This window comes from Danio aesculapii, chromosome 22 (genome assembly GCF_903798145.1).
Source record: "Danio aesculapii chromosome 22, fDanAes4.1, whole genome shotgun sequence".
Lineage (NCBI taxonomy): Eukaryota > Metazoa > Chordata > Actinopteri > Cypriniformes > Danionidae > Danio > Danio aesculapii.
The window spans coordinates 15,805,636-15,821,402 of record NC_079456.1 but is presented as its reverse complement, the minus strand read 5'-3'; the positions used below and the strand labels follow the sequence as shown (position 1 = coordinate 15,821,402).

General features: G+C 35.3%; 2 protein-coding genes across 2 annotated transcripts; both read right to left on the bottom strand.

The window, feature by feature from the left end:
- Positions 1-3,047: 3,047 nt before the first annotated feature.
- On the bottom strand, positions 3,048-7,903 carry LOC130215455 (amine sulfotransferase-like). Its single transcript, XM_056447262.1, has 6 exons — positions 7,657-7,903; positions 6,937-7,139; positions 6,731-6,857; positions 4,978-5,072; positions 4,705-4,885; positions 3,048-3,238 (listed from the first exon to the last, which is right to left on the bottom strand). The coding sequence occupies exons 1-6, from the start codon at positions 7,820-7,822 to the stop codon at positions 3,111-3,113; spliced, it is 900 nt and encodes a 299-aa protein (XP_056303237.1). The 5' UTR covers positions 7,823-7,903; the 3' UTR covers positions 3,048-3,110.
- A 4,147-nt stretch (positions 7,904-12,050) lies between these two features.
- LOC130216684 (amine sulfotransferase-like) lies at positions 12,051-15,344 on the bottom strand. Its single transcript, XM_056448566.1, has 6 exons — positions 15,179-15,344; positions 13,915-14,117; positions 13,712-13,838; positions 13,287-13,381; positions 12,346-12,463; positions 12,051-12,181 (listed from the first exon to the last, which is right to left on the bottom strand). Exons 1-6 carry the CDS (start codon positions 15,342-15,344, stop codon positions 12,051-12,053), a joined length of 840 nt encoding a protein of 279 aa, XP_056304541.1.
- Positions 15,345-15,767: the final 423 nt, after the last annotated feature.

The following is a 15,767-nucleotide window of genomic DNA, read 5'->3' as shown; positions in this document are numbered from 1 at the left end:
CAGGATAATAAACGCTGCAAGCTGGGTCAGGGGTCTGGATACTGCAGACAGGGCAAGGAGTTTTTCCATTAATGGCGGGTTGAGGAATTGGGGCTGTGGAGGCTGCACACAGAGTTTTAGGCACTGCAGGCTGGACAAGGAGCTGGTTAGGAGCTGGCAGTGCAGAAAGCCTCTGTGGTACGGGTAGATCTAACCACTATGGTGGTTTAGTAGGCCACAGTGGAGAACCACATAGCTTGTGCGACTCCCATGGTGGTTCTGGCCATTCGTGGAACTCAGAAGACAATTCTGGCCAATCTTGGGACTTGAGGAACAACTTTGCCCATACGTGGGTTTTGGGAGGTGGCTCTGGTCATTTGGGGAGTTCAGTCAGTAACCTTAGCTGTTTGGGGAACTCAGAGGGTGGTGTAGGCCATTCAGGGAATTCAGGAGATGGTACAGGCCATTTGAGGAACACTGGAGACTGTACTGGTCTTCCAGGGAAGTCCGGAAGTGGCACGAGCCTTTTGAGGTGTTCAGGAGGCAGCTTGAACCATTCAGTGATCTCAGAGGATGGCTCTGGCCAGTTGGGGGACTCTGGAGACAGCCCTGGCTGTTCAGGGAAATATGGAGACGTCTCCTACCGTTTGGGGACATCTGGAGATGGCCTTGGCCTTTCAGGGAACTATGGAGATGGCTCTGGCCGTTTGGAGATCTCTGGAGATGGCTCTGGCCATTCAGGAAACTCTGGTGATGGCTCTGGCTGTTCGGAGAAATCTGGAGATGGCTTTGGCCATTCAGGGAACTCCGTAGATGGCTCTGGCCATTTGGGGAATTCTGGAGACAGCTCTGGCCGTTTAGGGAGCTCTGGAGATGGATCTGGTGGTTCAGGGATCTCTGGAGACAGCTCTGGCCATTCAGGGAACTCTGGAGATTGCTCTGGCAAATTAGGGAGTTTTGGTGGATCTTGCATTTGCCAGTGAAGGGGTTCTGTAAAATTTGTGGCCCGCCACACAGGCAATTCATTGTAATTATCTTCCAGGTCACAGCATGGCGCTAATCTGGTCGTGAGGCCGGTATTGAACGACAGGGATGAAGTGCAACTGATTGCGGAAGTACTCTATGGTGGTGGTGGTGGTGTCTGCAATACCTGCTTCAGTGAGTCCACAAACACCTGAAAAGGACTGTAACAGCCCATCCGAAGACTGTAATGGTCCAGCCTTTTGCACAGGATATGGGAAGGATATGGGAACCAGGGCGATGAGTACAGTTCATTACATAATGATGGGGGTTAAACAGAGACACATGAAACAGGTGGCAGGATGGAGATGACAGGAGGGATGATACTTAGAATATGATGGGAAACAGGCAAAGGGAACATGGAAATTCAACCAATGAACAAACCAGGAACAAGGAGGACCATACACAGAGACCAGAAAGAGAACCAGGAGGGATCAACAAAAGGATAGAGACATGGGGAGATCACAAGGAACAGGGAGAAGTGAGTAAATTTGAATAAGTGTTAGACACTGATCGATGGAGAGTGCAGTCCTTCGTTGATGCACCGAGGCTGGGCACAGAGTGCGGAGTGATGTGTGCTTATATAACGCTGGGGGGATGATGTGCAAGTGCGGGACTGATCAGAATACAGGTGAGGGTGATCGTGGTGATTGTGAGAGGGGAGAACCTGGTCTGACTGTGACAATTATCAGTTATAATTCAGCCATTCAGAAATCGATTTGCTGCTGTGCTTTGGATCTTTTAGGTCTGTTGTATGATAATTATAATGATCTAATTTAGATCAGTCATATGATCATTTTTCTGATAGACTTACGATGCTTTTGGGGAACACATGGTAACATAAAGAACAGTCGTACAATCATTTTTACAAGATACTAACATTTAGTTCTTATGATTTACCTGGAGTTATTTTTTAAGATCAAACTTTAAGGTTTGTTTTGTAACATTTTATTTGAGATTAGTTTCAGTTTTAGTATTTTACTAATAATAATTTATCAAACACTTTAAAATCATTCTGTGGCACTCCTGAAAGCTGTCTAAGGCCCTCGATTGAGAACTTCTGTTCTAGATATACTGTCAAATGAAATATCATGATAGCCGTCATAAACAGACAAAAAATGTTTCATGTGATTTACAGTATCTTTGTCCTGTATCTTTAAATGGTATCATTTAAAGGGACAGTTTACCTAAAATGTAAATTTTACCCACTCTTTACTCAAGTGCTTCCAAACCTGAAGAAACCTGGAACTATTGACTTCCATAGTAGGAAAAAAATACCATGGAAGTCAATGGTTACAGGTCTCCGGCTTTCTTTAAAATATCTTATTTAGTGTTCAACAGAAGAAAGAAACTCAAACAGGTTTAGAACAAGTGAAGGGTGAGTTAATGATTACAGAATTTTCATTTTTGGGCGAACAATCCCTTTAACCCACATTGAAAACGTCACTGTTCAATGTCACACAGTTCTTGTTAAATCATAGATTATGGCAGTTCAGGAGAGTTTGTTTTTTACTAGGCCTTTGTCCCAAGATAACCCCTTCATAAAAGTCATGTTTGCAGTTTTGAATGTGGATAAGAATGTAGTGAAGCAATCACAGTAGGACAAGAAATCGATACACAAACTAGTACATTACCTTAAGTAAACAAATAAAACAGGATGGTGTCTTAAGTAACTTGTGGACAAGTTCATTTAATTTTTGGATTTGACATTCACGTTTAAAATCATAATATTTATGTTTATGACCTGAACTTGAATGTGTTTGCTGACATCTACTGGTTAATCTGGAGAACCAAAGAATGTCAGAAATATCAGAAAAGTCAGGAACCAGTAATTTCTGCTTAAAAGCATATATATATATATATATATATATATATATATATATATATATATATATATATATATATATATATATATATATATATATATTGGTTATCCTATTATAAACATAAAAACCCTTATAAAATTGGGGTATCAGTTTTCTCTTCCTGATAAGTTTGTAATATGTATTCATATATTATGCATTCCTTTTATCAGTATGACAAATAAGTTTTAAAGAAGAAAAAGTTGTATATCTTTATTAATTTCAAAATAAAAGTCACAATTTGTGTTTTCAGCTACGCAGTTCTGTGATGTCCCAGACCAGGTTAAGAGGCAAGTCTTTCATTCTGTCTTCAAGGACACGATCAACACATTCACTCTGAGCCACAGTTAAAGAGTTCTTCCAGTCTCCAACTGTTCCTGAAATACAGTAATTAAAAAAAAAACATGAATATGACAATTAGCATGCCTAATTATACTTTATTCTACATGGGGGAAAAAAAAATTTCTTCTGGGAGGGGCTGTTCTGATTTTTTAACTGTTCAAAGTTCTCAATTATTAGGGTCAAGTCAAGTCAAGTCAAAGTTTACTTATAAAGCGCTTTTTAAAAACAACAAGTGCTTACCAAAGTGCTGTACACACATACACCATTTAAAACAAAGGACAAATTCAACAGACACATGACTCTCATATGGTATTAAAAGCCAAAGAGTAAAAATGAGTTTTAAGACTTGATTTAAAAACAGAAAGGGTTGCAGCCTGCCTAACGTCGGGAGGCAAATTATTCCAAAGTTTGGGGGCCACCACTGCAAAGGCACGGTCCCCCCTGGTTTTTAACCTTGCGCGTGGAACAGCCAAAAGTAGCTGATCAGTACATGTAAGTGCCCTTGATGGAATGTACAATTGGATTAATGAGGACAAGTATCTTGGTGCTTGACCATTTAGGCATTTAAACACCAAAACTAAAATCTTAAAATGTATCCTAAACTGTACAGGAAGCCAATGAAGAGAAGCCAGTATAGGTGTAATGTGGTCCCGTTTGCGTGTTCCCGTCAGCAAACGTGCAGCAGCATTTTGCACCCTCTGCAGACGAGTAATGGAGGTATGGCTAATACCCACATAGAGGGCATTACAATAATCTAGTCGAGTCGAGATAAAAATATGTAGAGATAATAAAATAGGGTCATAACAACAGACCCCATAACACCCCCCCCCCCCCCCCCCCCCCCCAATAAAATAAACAAAATTAAAATAAAAGATTTTTTGTAAGAAATGTATGCAAATTACTGTATATTTCATTAAATAATTTAACATAATTATTAAATAATTAAAATATCATCTATTTGCATATTTAAAAATAAAAAATAACAAAAAAATGCTTGCAATTCTTTTTTTTTTTCATTCATTCACTCATTTTCTTTTCGGTTTAGTCCCTTTATTAAAAAATATATAACTTTTAGGGGCTAATCATTTTGACCTTATAATGTTTTTTTAAAAATTAAAAACAGCTTTTATTATAGCCGAAATAAAACAAATAAGACTTTCTCCAGAAGAAAAAATATTATCAGACATACTGTGAAAATGTCCTTGCTCTTTTCTGACTTCAACTGTATATTTATAATTGAACAAAAATACTGTGGAAGTAAATAGGTGTTGTTTTGCCCCCCAACATTGTTCAGTTTAGTTTTCTTTGTTCCAACCACAAGAAAGAAACTCAAAGAATGTAACCTATCTCTCTAATGCAATCAACAAATTAGAAAAATTATGGTTATTATTATGTTTACAATTATGGAAATTAAAATAGCCTACATGGGTCATGTTATATTTTTAGCAATTTAAAGCAACAGCTTTAAATACCAGCTGTTTCTGTCTTACTTTTGTCTTACCTTTGCGCAAAAAAGCTCCTTTCGGCTGGTCTGTGATCGCCATAGAAAGAGACTCATAGTTGGCCACAGGGTCTCTTTTCATTTGGTTGAATGTTGTCTTTTCCACCACTTTATCGATGGCTGCGTCTGACAGATTCTTGCCAACAAACTCACAGATTTTCACAATGATGGATCTGAGGTCCTGATGGAAGATTTTTGTATGTTATTATATCTAAGAACACTTTGATAACTCTTGATGGAATGATTAACGGTCATAAACCAAACTGGTCTTACTTTGATCATCTCTTCATAAGTCAGGATCAGGATGTTGTATTTGTCTTTATTTGTCACCCATCCTTTAACATGGTCAAACCAGCAGCCTCCCACCACTAAAAAGAGACACAGCATTGGTGTTTTCAAGGTTTGATTAAAAAAAAAAGTTTTAAAAGAGTGGAATGAAGGCGATGTAGTGGCTCAGTAGGTAGCGCTGGTTCGAGCCTCGGCTCAGTTGGCGTTTCTGTGTGATTGCATGTTCTCCCTGCATTCGCGTGGGTTTCCTCCGGGTGCTCTGGTTTCCCCCACAGTCCAAAGACATGCGGTACAGGTGAATTGGGTAGGCTAAATTGTCCGTAGTGTATGTGTGAATGAGTGTTTGTGGATGTTTCTCAGAGATGGGTTGTGGCTGGAAGGGCATCCGCTTCGTAAAAACGTGCTGGATAAGTTGGTGGTTCAGTCCGCTGTGGCAACCCCGGATTAATCGGGGGACTAAGCCGAAAATAAAATAAATGAATGAATAAGAGTGGAATGAAACAAAAGTTATGCGCCTTTAGGTTTACGAAAACAATAAAACAGGAAATGTATATTTTAATTTATTACAAATAATATGTATTTAACAAAACCTGTTTTAGCCCAAATTTGATAGAAAATCTAAGCTAAATAAAATTGTATTCTATATTTCAAGTTAGGGTTAAATCTAACCACAACCTATACCTCAAAAAATGAGCTTTCAGTAAAAATTTGTTTGGCTGCAGTACCATACATCACCACCAGTTGACATCCAGTTTCCATTGGTGACAACGTGAGGGTGCCCCTATTTCTGTATATTTGTTCACACTTTGACAATATTTGTAAAGTTGACATCAGATTCTGAAGCAGTATGGGAAGTTTGGTGGTATATGATTTGAATTAAGCCTCTGAAATAGCTTCTAAAATGTTTTTACATGTAGATTGCTGTAGCTAAGTAATGCTTTAAGACACTAATGCGTATTCTTGTCGCAACCTAATAAATAACTGTTGCTCAGTAATATCTATCAAACATCAGTCACCTGCTCAGTCATCAAGTTTTCAAATGATAAATAGTTTATCAGGATTGCTTTATGTGTGAGAGCAAATTATTCCACAGGTTAAATCGTGACAGTAAATACATTTTGATCTCTTACTCTTCCTACATGACATGAAACTAAAAACAGTGGTAAAATATGCAATTGGAAGACTTAGACCTTTCCAAAGATAAATAGTTTAATTAGATTAACATTTCATCAAAATATAGTAAATCCTAAGCTGCCTGCTATCGGGTGAAGATAGAGATAGAGAGTTAGGGAAGTATATGCCATATTTACAATAAGATACTCTCTCAGATATAAAGGTACGCGAGCTGTGACTGGTGTGGTACTTTTCAAAAGGTACACATTTGTACTTAAAGGGTCCATATTGCAACCTCAAAAGTATATATTAGTACCTAAAAATTTTAAGAGGAACACTTTTGTACTTTTTAGGTACTAATATGTTCTCTTCAGGTATTAATCTGGACCTTTTAGGTACAAATTTGTACCTTTTGGAAATGTACCACCCCAGTGACAGCTCGCCTACCTTTATTTCTGAGTGTGTATGATACAAAAACATAGACTAAATGTATATTATAGCCTATAAATCAAAATGATATTTTATGTATTGTATTTATTTTATTGCATTACAAACTCTTGTTTACTATTATTATTAGTAGTATTATTTACTAAATGTATTTGTTGTGCAAAAATGTTGCTCTTACTGCATCCTGTAAAGAATTTCTTTAACATCTCATCGTAGCTCTCAGAAGAATCCAGGTTGTCCAATTTGTTGGAAAAATGAAAATACGACACCATGACGTCTTTGGGGTTCCTCATGACGTAGATGACCTGATAGCAAAGACAAGCTTATTAAAACCCACATGCATGACCTCAAAACAATCGAATCGACCGAAAAGCTTGTACTCACTTTTCCTTTTCTCTTGAGAGCTCTGGGCATCAGCGGCTCCAGTAAATGTGAACAAAAGAGTCTCGGAGATGGACGTGTGTCAAAATCTTTCCCTTTATCCCGATACTCAATCCAGGGCATTTGCTCATATGTGATTTGTTTGGCTTTCTCCGGGAAATCCTCCTCGTATATTAAAGTCATGATCCGTTGAGTCCATACTGTACCTGAGAGAGACATATATAAATACATTGAGCTTTTAAAACGGAAAATGTGAAATATTCCGGTTATATGACAAACATTGATGTCCTAACGCAACGTTTAGCTAGTTTAACTTGCTGACATTAACTAATTGACATCAACATATATATATATATATATATATATAATGTCAACCTCCATATACAAGAATCTAAATCAAAAAGTATTTTCTTGACCTTGAAATTCATTTTGATTTTAATTTTGGTTCATGGAGGTTGACATTCAATATATTTTACACTCCAAAAAGAGTGTTGTCTATTAGAGCGGCAGTGCAGTTAGGAAGTTTATTTCAAAAGTACACAAAAAATGTCCAAAATGTCCTAAAATGTAAATTAATTTTGTGAAATATATTTCATAGACCTATATATATATATATATATATATATATATATATATATATATATTAAAATATATATGTAAAAATACATTACTTATCCTTTATTCTGCTGAGTTTTACAATTACAGTATATACTACACACTTACCGGATTTGGGGAAGGTAACAACAAAGACATCGTCATCCCTTGTTTCAAAATCCTGTAAACTGTCAATATATTCTGGAGTAGTGTCTTGGTTGTCATTCACAGTCAACACAGTTCCTTTGTACTTTAACAGTTTGTCACTAATCATTTTGCATTCCTCCTGAGCCATGTTTAGTTTCTTTCTGAGCCGGAATCAGCAAGACTGTAAACCACGAAGTAGAGCCTATTATATTTAGAGCCATATTTCACTGAGAAAAGAGCTTATCGTTGCTGTTACACAATATCGAGTTAAAGGATTATTTATTTATGACCAACCTTTGAACTGGGGGAATCATGTAAAGTTCACAATACATGGTCTGTAGTGTCACACATTCCCAATAATTACTGTAAAGGTTCTCATTTATTTATTTGATTTATTTGGCAAGGTACATTGATTAGCATTGCTGCAAATTAACCAGAATTAGCCAGAAATTAGCTTGACATTGATAGTTCTATGGAACCATGTTTTAACACCGGTATACCTTTTCATCCCACAAAGTGTTCTTCAGCGTGAAAAAGATTGTTAAGATTATTGAAATGTTCACTGTTTCAGTAAAAATGGTTCTTTATGTAACCATAGAAGAGAACAAAAAAGCTATTTTATCACAGTGAAAACCTCTTTTTGGTTCTTCATGGCACCTTCTATACACAAGTAATAATAATAATAATAATAATAATAATAATAATAACAACCACAACAATAATAATAATAATATAGTGTGGTGTGAAAAAGTGTTTGCCCCTTACTGACTTCTTTCTCTCTTTTTTTGCATGTTTGTCACACTTTAATGTTTCAGATCATCAATAAATAAATAAATAAATATTAGTTTAAGCAAAAACAAAACCCAAAAACTACATTACACTGTGTGAACAAGTGTTTTCCCCTAAACCTAATACCTGGTTGGGCCATCCTTAGCAGCAACAATTGCCACACTGGAGGATTTTAACGAATGAATGTTTAAGCCACAGCATCTCAATTGGATTCAGGTCAGGACATTGTCTAGGCCACCCCAAATCTTAATTTTGTATTTCTTCAGCCATTCAGAAATCGACTTGCTGCTGTGCTTTCAACTTTTAGGTCTGTTGTATGATAATTATTATGATCTAATTTAGATCAGTCATATGATCATTTTTCTGATAGACTTACAATGCTTTGGGGGAACATCGTAACATTAAGATCAGTCGTACAATAATTTTTTACAATCTACTTAGACTTACAAGGCTTTAAGGAAACAGATAGTAACATCAGTCATTATAATCTACACGTTTTTTATAATCAAACTTTAAGTTTTGTTTTGTAACATTTTAGTTTTAGTATTTTAGTACTAACAATTTATCAAACACTTTAAAGTCATTATGTGGCACCCCTGAAAGCTAACTAAGGCCCTTGATTGAGAACTTCTGTGTTGGATATACTGACAAATGAAATATCATGATAGCCGTCCTAAACAGACTCAGCAGAAAATCTTTCTTCTGTTGATCACTAAAAAAAGATATTTTGAAGAAAGCTGAAAACCTGGAACTATTGACTTCCATAGGAAAAACAAATACTGTGGAAGTCAATGGTTACAGGCCTTCAGCTTTCTTTAATAAATATCTTGTTGTGTTCAACAGAAGAAAGAAACTGAACCAGGTTTAGAACAAGTGAAGGGTGAGTAAATGATTATGGATTTTTTTTTTTATTTAATTTTTTTTTGGCAAACGATCCCTTTAACCCACATTGAAAATGTCACTGTTCAATGTCACGTAGTTCTTAAATAAGAGATAATGGCAGTTCAGGAGTGTTAATTAGGGTTTTGTGCCAGGATAACCCCTTCATAAAAGTCATGTTTGCAGTTTTGAATGTGGATAAGAATGTAGTGAAGCAATCACAGTAGGACAAGAAATCGATACACAAACTAGTACATTACCTTAATTAAACAAATAAAACAGGATGGTGTCTTAAGTAACTTGTGGACAAGTTCTTTTAAATTTTGGATTTGACATTCACGTTTAAAATCATAATATTTATGTTTATGACCTGAACTTGAATGTGTTTGCTGACATCTACTGGTTAATCTGGAGAACTGAAGAATGTCAGAAATATCAGAAAAGTCAGGAACCAGTCATTTCTGCTAAAAATAAATATATAAAAAACATATTTCATATTTTGCAGCAATTACAAATACATTAAATTGCGACAAATCATCAAAGCCTTAACTGATAATAATCAAAAGCCATTATAGCTAATTATAACTTATATAGTTTTACTAAAACAAGAGTTAATATACTCATTGCAGGAAAAAGAAATATAATATAATAAAAAGTGTATCTAATGAGTAAGCACTAGCATCTTTAAGTAATCTTTAATTTTTAAATACATACTATAATCTCATGTTGAATATTTTAATAAGAACAATTAGGTTATTATGGAGATCATTAAAGAATTGATTTCTGTATGCAAAAATCAACCTTGTTTCCTCACTCAGTGCTGTACATTAACTAACATTTTTTAGTTCAGTATTAAGCACATATTTTAAGTATCTGTACTTTAAAAGAGTATTTTAAAGGTAATTTTACTTCACTAAATTAAAAAAATTGTAAAAATAAAAAAAATATTGTACTTTTTTTTACTAGAAATAATAGTTTATGTTAACCTTGAATTTTCAGTTAAGCTGTTGAATCGGTTGAAAAACTGCACTGAATTTGTGAATCTGACTGACATCTGCTCACAAGTCAACAACTTACTGAATCAAACAATACATTTAAAGTGAATGTCCAGTAGGGCTGCACGATATTGGAAAAATATATAAATAATGTAATATATTGCAATATAATTTCACCAGATGACTTAAATAACCTTTCTTTTTTATAGGGGGTGTAATATAAATATATTTTGATGTAATTTATTATATGCAGTTGATGTCAGAATTATTAGCCCCTTGTTTATTTTCCCCCCAAATTCTGTTTAACGGAGATAAGATTTTGTCACCACATTTCTAATCATAATAGTTTTAACAACTCATTTCTAATAACTGATTTATTTTATCTTTGCCATGATGACGGTGCATAATATTTTCCTAGATATTTTTCAAGACACTTCTATACATTCGACATTTAAAGGCTTAACTAAGTTAGTTAGGTTAACTAGGCAGGTTAGGGTAATTAGGCAAGTTATTTTATAACGATGGTTTGTTCTGTAGACTATCTGAAAAAATATAGCTTAAAGGGGCTAATAATTTTGACCTTAAAATGGCTTTTAAAAAATTAAAAACTACTTTTATTCTAGCCAGAATAAAACAAATAAGACTTTCTCCAGAAGAAAAAATATTAACGGATACTATGAAAATTTCCTTGCTCTGCTAAACATCATTTGGGAAAAAATAAATATAAAAATCAAAAGGAGGCTAATAATTCTGACTTCAACTGTACATATAATAAACAAATTACAGTCATAAACACAACAGAGCAAATATTAAAGTGAGATAAACAGTGATTTATGGTTTTCTGGGGAGAGTCTAACAGTATTCTGCACAAATTGTATGATGTAAAAATGTAAATTAACAAAGCATTGTCTTATTGTTCAATTAAATAAAATCTTTTTTAAACTTCTTTATGCTCTATTAAAATGCTGTGAACTCCCTTTAAATGCTTACATAGTCAAATGCCTTAAAAACACATGCAGATAATTAACTTACACTCTATTGTGCTTATATTCTGCAATCCAACTCAACATTGCATATTTTACGATGTGACTATATTGTGGACACGCACATTTCGATATCAATGCTGAAACTATGTATTGTGTATCCAGTAAACAATTAATTGTTGATCCATAATGATAACGACGATAATAATTGATCCATTTGACTCTCCAGTAAATGATTCAATGATTGAAATTATTTATTCAGACTCAGAGTGAGTCTCCAGCAAACAGTTCAATGTTTTGCAAAATAAACATCTTAACGTGACATATAGATTATAGATGCGATGTAGTTGCAGGTAACAAGTAGAAGAAAAACCCTCAAAACGTACTGTGTGTAATATCAAGTGAGTGAATGAATATTTGCAAGAAACACTTCTAATCCACACGTGGACGTGGACGAACTGCGCATGCGCATAAATCGCCTATCAAACTAAAAGTCTTGTTAACAACTTTTTTATAATCTCATGCCAAAAATAAAACAAATAGAACTGTATACTAATTTCCCATTTCTGTATTTATATACAATTATATTTATTGGGAGTCATTTAATTTAGAGCAAGTTATCAGTTTCCACTTCATGATATGTTTGTGATATGCATCCATATATTTTTTTATTTCCTTTTATCAGTATGATAGTTTTATATCATTATTTGTTTCAAATAAAAGTCACAACTTAAGTTTTCAGTAGTTGTGAGATGTCCCAGACCAGGTTAAGAGGCACGTCTTTCATTCTTTCTTCAAAGACACGATCAACACATTCACTCTGAGCCACAGTTAAAGAGTTCTTCCAGTCTCCAACCGTTCCTGAAATACAAATTAAATAAAAAAATAAGTGATTAAATAAAAATCAATATAACACTTAACGTGCCTATTTATTTATTTTATTTTACAAACACAGTTTGTAACAAACACGAACGAGCTGAGACATGTAGCGATACGTATACCCCTATGTGTTTAATATACACCACCATCGCCGTGCTGTTCGTCCTGCATTGGGGATAAACTATCTCCAGGCCCATGGCTGAAGCAGCCTGGCAATGCATGGCCATCATGTCTGCTTCTATATCCGATGCCTTGCTTACTACCCTGGAGGGAGGAAGCGGGTTTGAATCTTCGTCAGACAGAGACAGCCCACCCTCCGATGCAATAATGAATATCTGGTCCTCGTTGTCATCAAGTGAGAGGGCGACCATCCGGGAGGATGGAGCACTTCTTTCACTCGAAGCTTGGATGGAGCGGGTGTAGGAGTGGGAGTTCCGCGAGCCAGAGGATGGTGAATTAACTCCCACTGTAACCCTCAGATCTGCCCGAGTGCCAACCACATTGCAGGGGACAACTGGGGTGGGTCACCCTTTTGCAAGTGCGAGCCACGATCTTAACTGGGCAACAAACATGCCATCGCAGTGACAGAATGCACTGCCTGCGAGCACCGCATTAACATGCTGAACCCCCAGACATGCAACGCAGTGCTCGTGCCCATCATCTGGGGACAGGGAACCACCACATCCAGAAATGCACCGACGGAACGACATATTGAAAAAGATGCGCTGCACGACTGTATTGCTCTTTTAGGAAACTTGCTAAATACAAACCGCTCTTGGAGGACCGGACCCAGAGAACACCAGGCAAGGGAGAAAGCCTAGCTCAAACGTATGCCACACTCTAGAACCGGGAGAAGCAGCCTGCTCCGGCAGCGAAAAGGTGACTCTGCGATGCACGGTGGGCATTTTTATACAATACTGATTGTAATTGCTGCCAGTTGTGCACGCTGATGCCGCCAACTCATTGGCATTTCATTGACCCTTTTTATTACTCTTTCAGATGATTGGTTTCTGACGAAATCCCCATAGTGGAAGTTTCTACATAGCATTGAAGTTCTCCTCCCTCTGGGGAACCATACGGGTCTTACCTTGATCATTTCTTCATAAGTCAGGATCAGGATGTTGTATTTGTTTTTATTTGTCATCCATCCCTTAACATGGTCAAACCAGCAGCCACCCACCACTAATAAGAGACACAGCATTAATGTTTTCAGAATCACTCCTTTAATGTGTATCAGATTTATATATATATAAAATGTAATTTATGTAATCTCAATGTAATTTTGTTCTGTCCTGTGTTTTAACACAACATGCATTTACTGACAAATATTTAATTTACAATAGAGATGTATAGCTATGTAAAATACAAGACAAAATAAAAATTCAATGCAAGACAATATTATATTTGATACGTTTCATTTTATATTATTACGAAGAAACTATTGTTTATCCGATTCAGTATTATTATTAATTACTAATAAATGTATTTGTTGTGCAAAAATGTTGCTGTTACTGCATCCTGTAAAGAATTTCTTTAACATCTCGTCGTAGCTCTTGGAAGAATCCAGGTTTTTCAATTTGTTGGCAAAATGAAAATACGACACCATGACATCTTTGGGGTTCCTCATAACGTAGATGATCTGAAAGCAAAAATGAATTAAAACTCGCGAATCGCGCCCACGCAACTATCGAATAAACTGGAAAATTTGTACACACTTTTCCTTTCCTCTGGAGAGCTCTGGGCATCAGTGGCTCCAGTAAATGCGAACAGAAGAGTCTCGGAGATGGACGTGTGTTATAATCTTTCCCTTTTTCCCGATACTCAATCCAGGGCATTTGCTCATATGTGATTTGGTTGGCTTTCTCCGGGAAATCCTCCTCGTATATTAAGGTCATGATCCGTTGGGTCCATATTGTACCTTAGAGAGACATATAAATACACTGAGCTTTTAAAAGAATGCTAAATAATGGTTTTAAGAGCAATTCCAAGCAAATGCCAACTTTGCCATGAAAAAAAAATTGTTTTCACCAAAATAGCGAAACCCTTTCTTTGTTTTTTTGTAGGCTTGTTTTTTACAGTACTGTAAAGATGCTCAAAAATGTCTTTTAGTGTTTTTAAACAATTATATTTGATTTACCAAAGTCACACAAGTAGTAATTTCAGTCCATAACGGAGAGATGTCACATCCATAACAAAGCTTTTTCCTTACAAATGCAAACATGTAAAATAAAATAAAATCAATAATTTTTGTTCTACAGAGAGCCAACTCATCATTTTGATTAACATTATTTATTTTGGGTTGTGCAGTTTAATTCCTAGAATTTCTACAAAGTAGCCTATGTTGTATAATGTAAACCCTCAAACTTTTTTTGGTCACATCCATAACGATTGTTTTTCTCATTTAAAAAAATAAAAAACTGTTTACAGATTTTTTCTGGTAATTTTTCCATAAATTTTTGGTTTGTTGTATTGGAAAATATAAACAGACTTTTCAATTTAATGTTAACATATAATTTCTATGTAAATTTATGTGTTGAGATTTTACTGCCGTCACATTCGTAGCAACAGAATACAACAAACATTGATATCCTAAGGCAACATTTAGCTACAGCAGCTCATTTTGACATTGAGAATGCATTCAATTTCAACTTCCATGAAACCAAATTCAAATCAAAATGATTTACTTGACTTAATATATGTTACACTCCAAAAAGGATGGGCATATGAAGAATACATCCTTTGCCATATAAAAATAAACTAATATAGATGTGATTAGGGTGGCAAAAAGTTTATTAATTTAAAATATATATACTAAAAGTGTCCAAAATGTATTTGTGGATTTTTTTAAATGTCATTTTTAATATGCTTCATAGACCTATATATTATATTTTAAAATATATTTGAAAAAAAAAAAAGATTTTACTTTATAGGAGATGCTGCAGAGATTCACAATTTAAGTATAGGCTACTACACACTTACCAGATTTTGGGAAGGTCACAACAAAGACATCATCGTCTCTTGTATCAAAATCCTGTAAACTGTCAATATATTCTGGTGTAGTGTCGTGGCGGATATCCACAGTCAAGACAGTTCCTTTGTACTTTAACAGTTTATCACTTAGCATTTTGCATTCCTCCTGAGCCATGTTTGACTTCTTTCTGAGCCAGAATCAACAAGACTGTAAACCACTGAGTATATGTAGGGCCAGATTTCACTGAGAAAAAAGCTTATCGTTGCTGTTGGGTCACTGTGACAAAGTGTTATTTATTTATAAACAACCTTTGAACTTGGAGAGTCAAGTTACGTCTTTATTAATAGTTATACATTTAAAAAGGAAATTTAGTAGTACATTTCAAAAGACATCTGTAAAAGGTCTGTAATATAACATACTCCTAAAGATACAGTAAAGGTTCTCATTGGCATTGATGGTTCCATAAAGTACCTTTAACGCCAATGGAAGCTTTTCATCCAACAAAAGGATCTTTACCATGGAAAGGGTTCTTTTGATTATTGTAATGTTCACCACATTGAGTAAAAATGGTTCACTGTTGGTTCTTCATGGCACCTT

Excerpts from the sequence above, each read along its gene's own strand:
- LOC130215455 (XM_056447262.1), bottom strand. The coding sequence starts at position 7,822 with ATGGCTCAGGAGGAATGCAAAATGATTAGTGACAAACTGTTAAAGTAC. Across the intron at positions 4,886-4,977 it reads CTTATGAAGAGATGATCAAA|GACCTCAGATCCATCATTGT; the intron begins GTAAGACCAGTT and ends ATCTTCCATCAG. Across the intron at positions 3,239-4,704 it reads AGGAGCTTTTTTGCGCAAAG|GAACAGTTGGAGACTGGAAG; the intron begins GTAAGACAAAAG and ends ACTGTATTTCAG.
- LOC130216684 (XM_056448566.1), bottom strand. The coding sequence starts at position 15,344 with ATGGCTCAGGAGGAATGCAAAATGCTAAGTGATAAACTGTTAAAGTAC. Across the intron at positions 13,839-13,914 it reads CTCTCCAGAGGAAAGGAAAA|ATCATCTACGTTATGAGGAA; the intron begins GTGTGTACAAAT and ends TTTTGCTTTCAG. Across the intron at positions 13,382-13,711 it reads GAAATTCTTTACAGGATGCA|TGGTGGGTGGCTGCTGGTTT; the intron begins GTAACAGCAACA and ends GTCTCTTATTAG.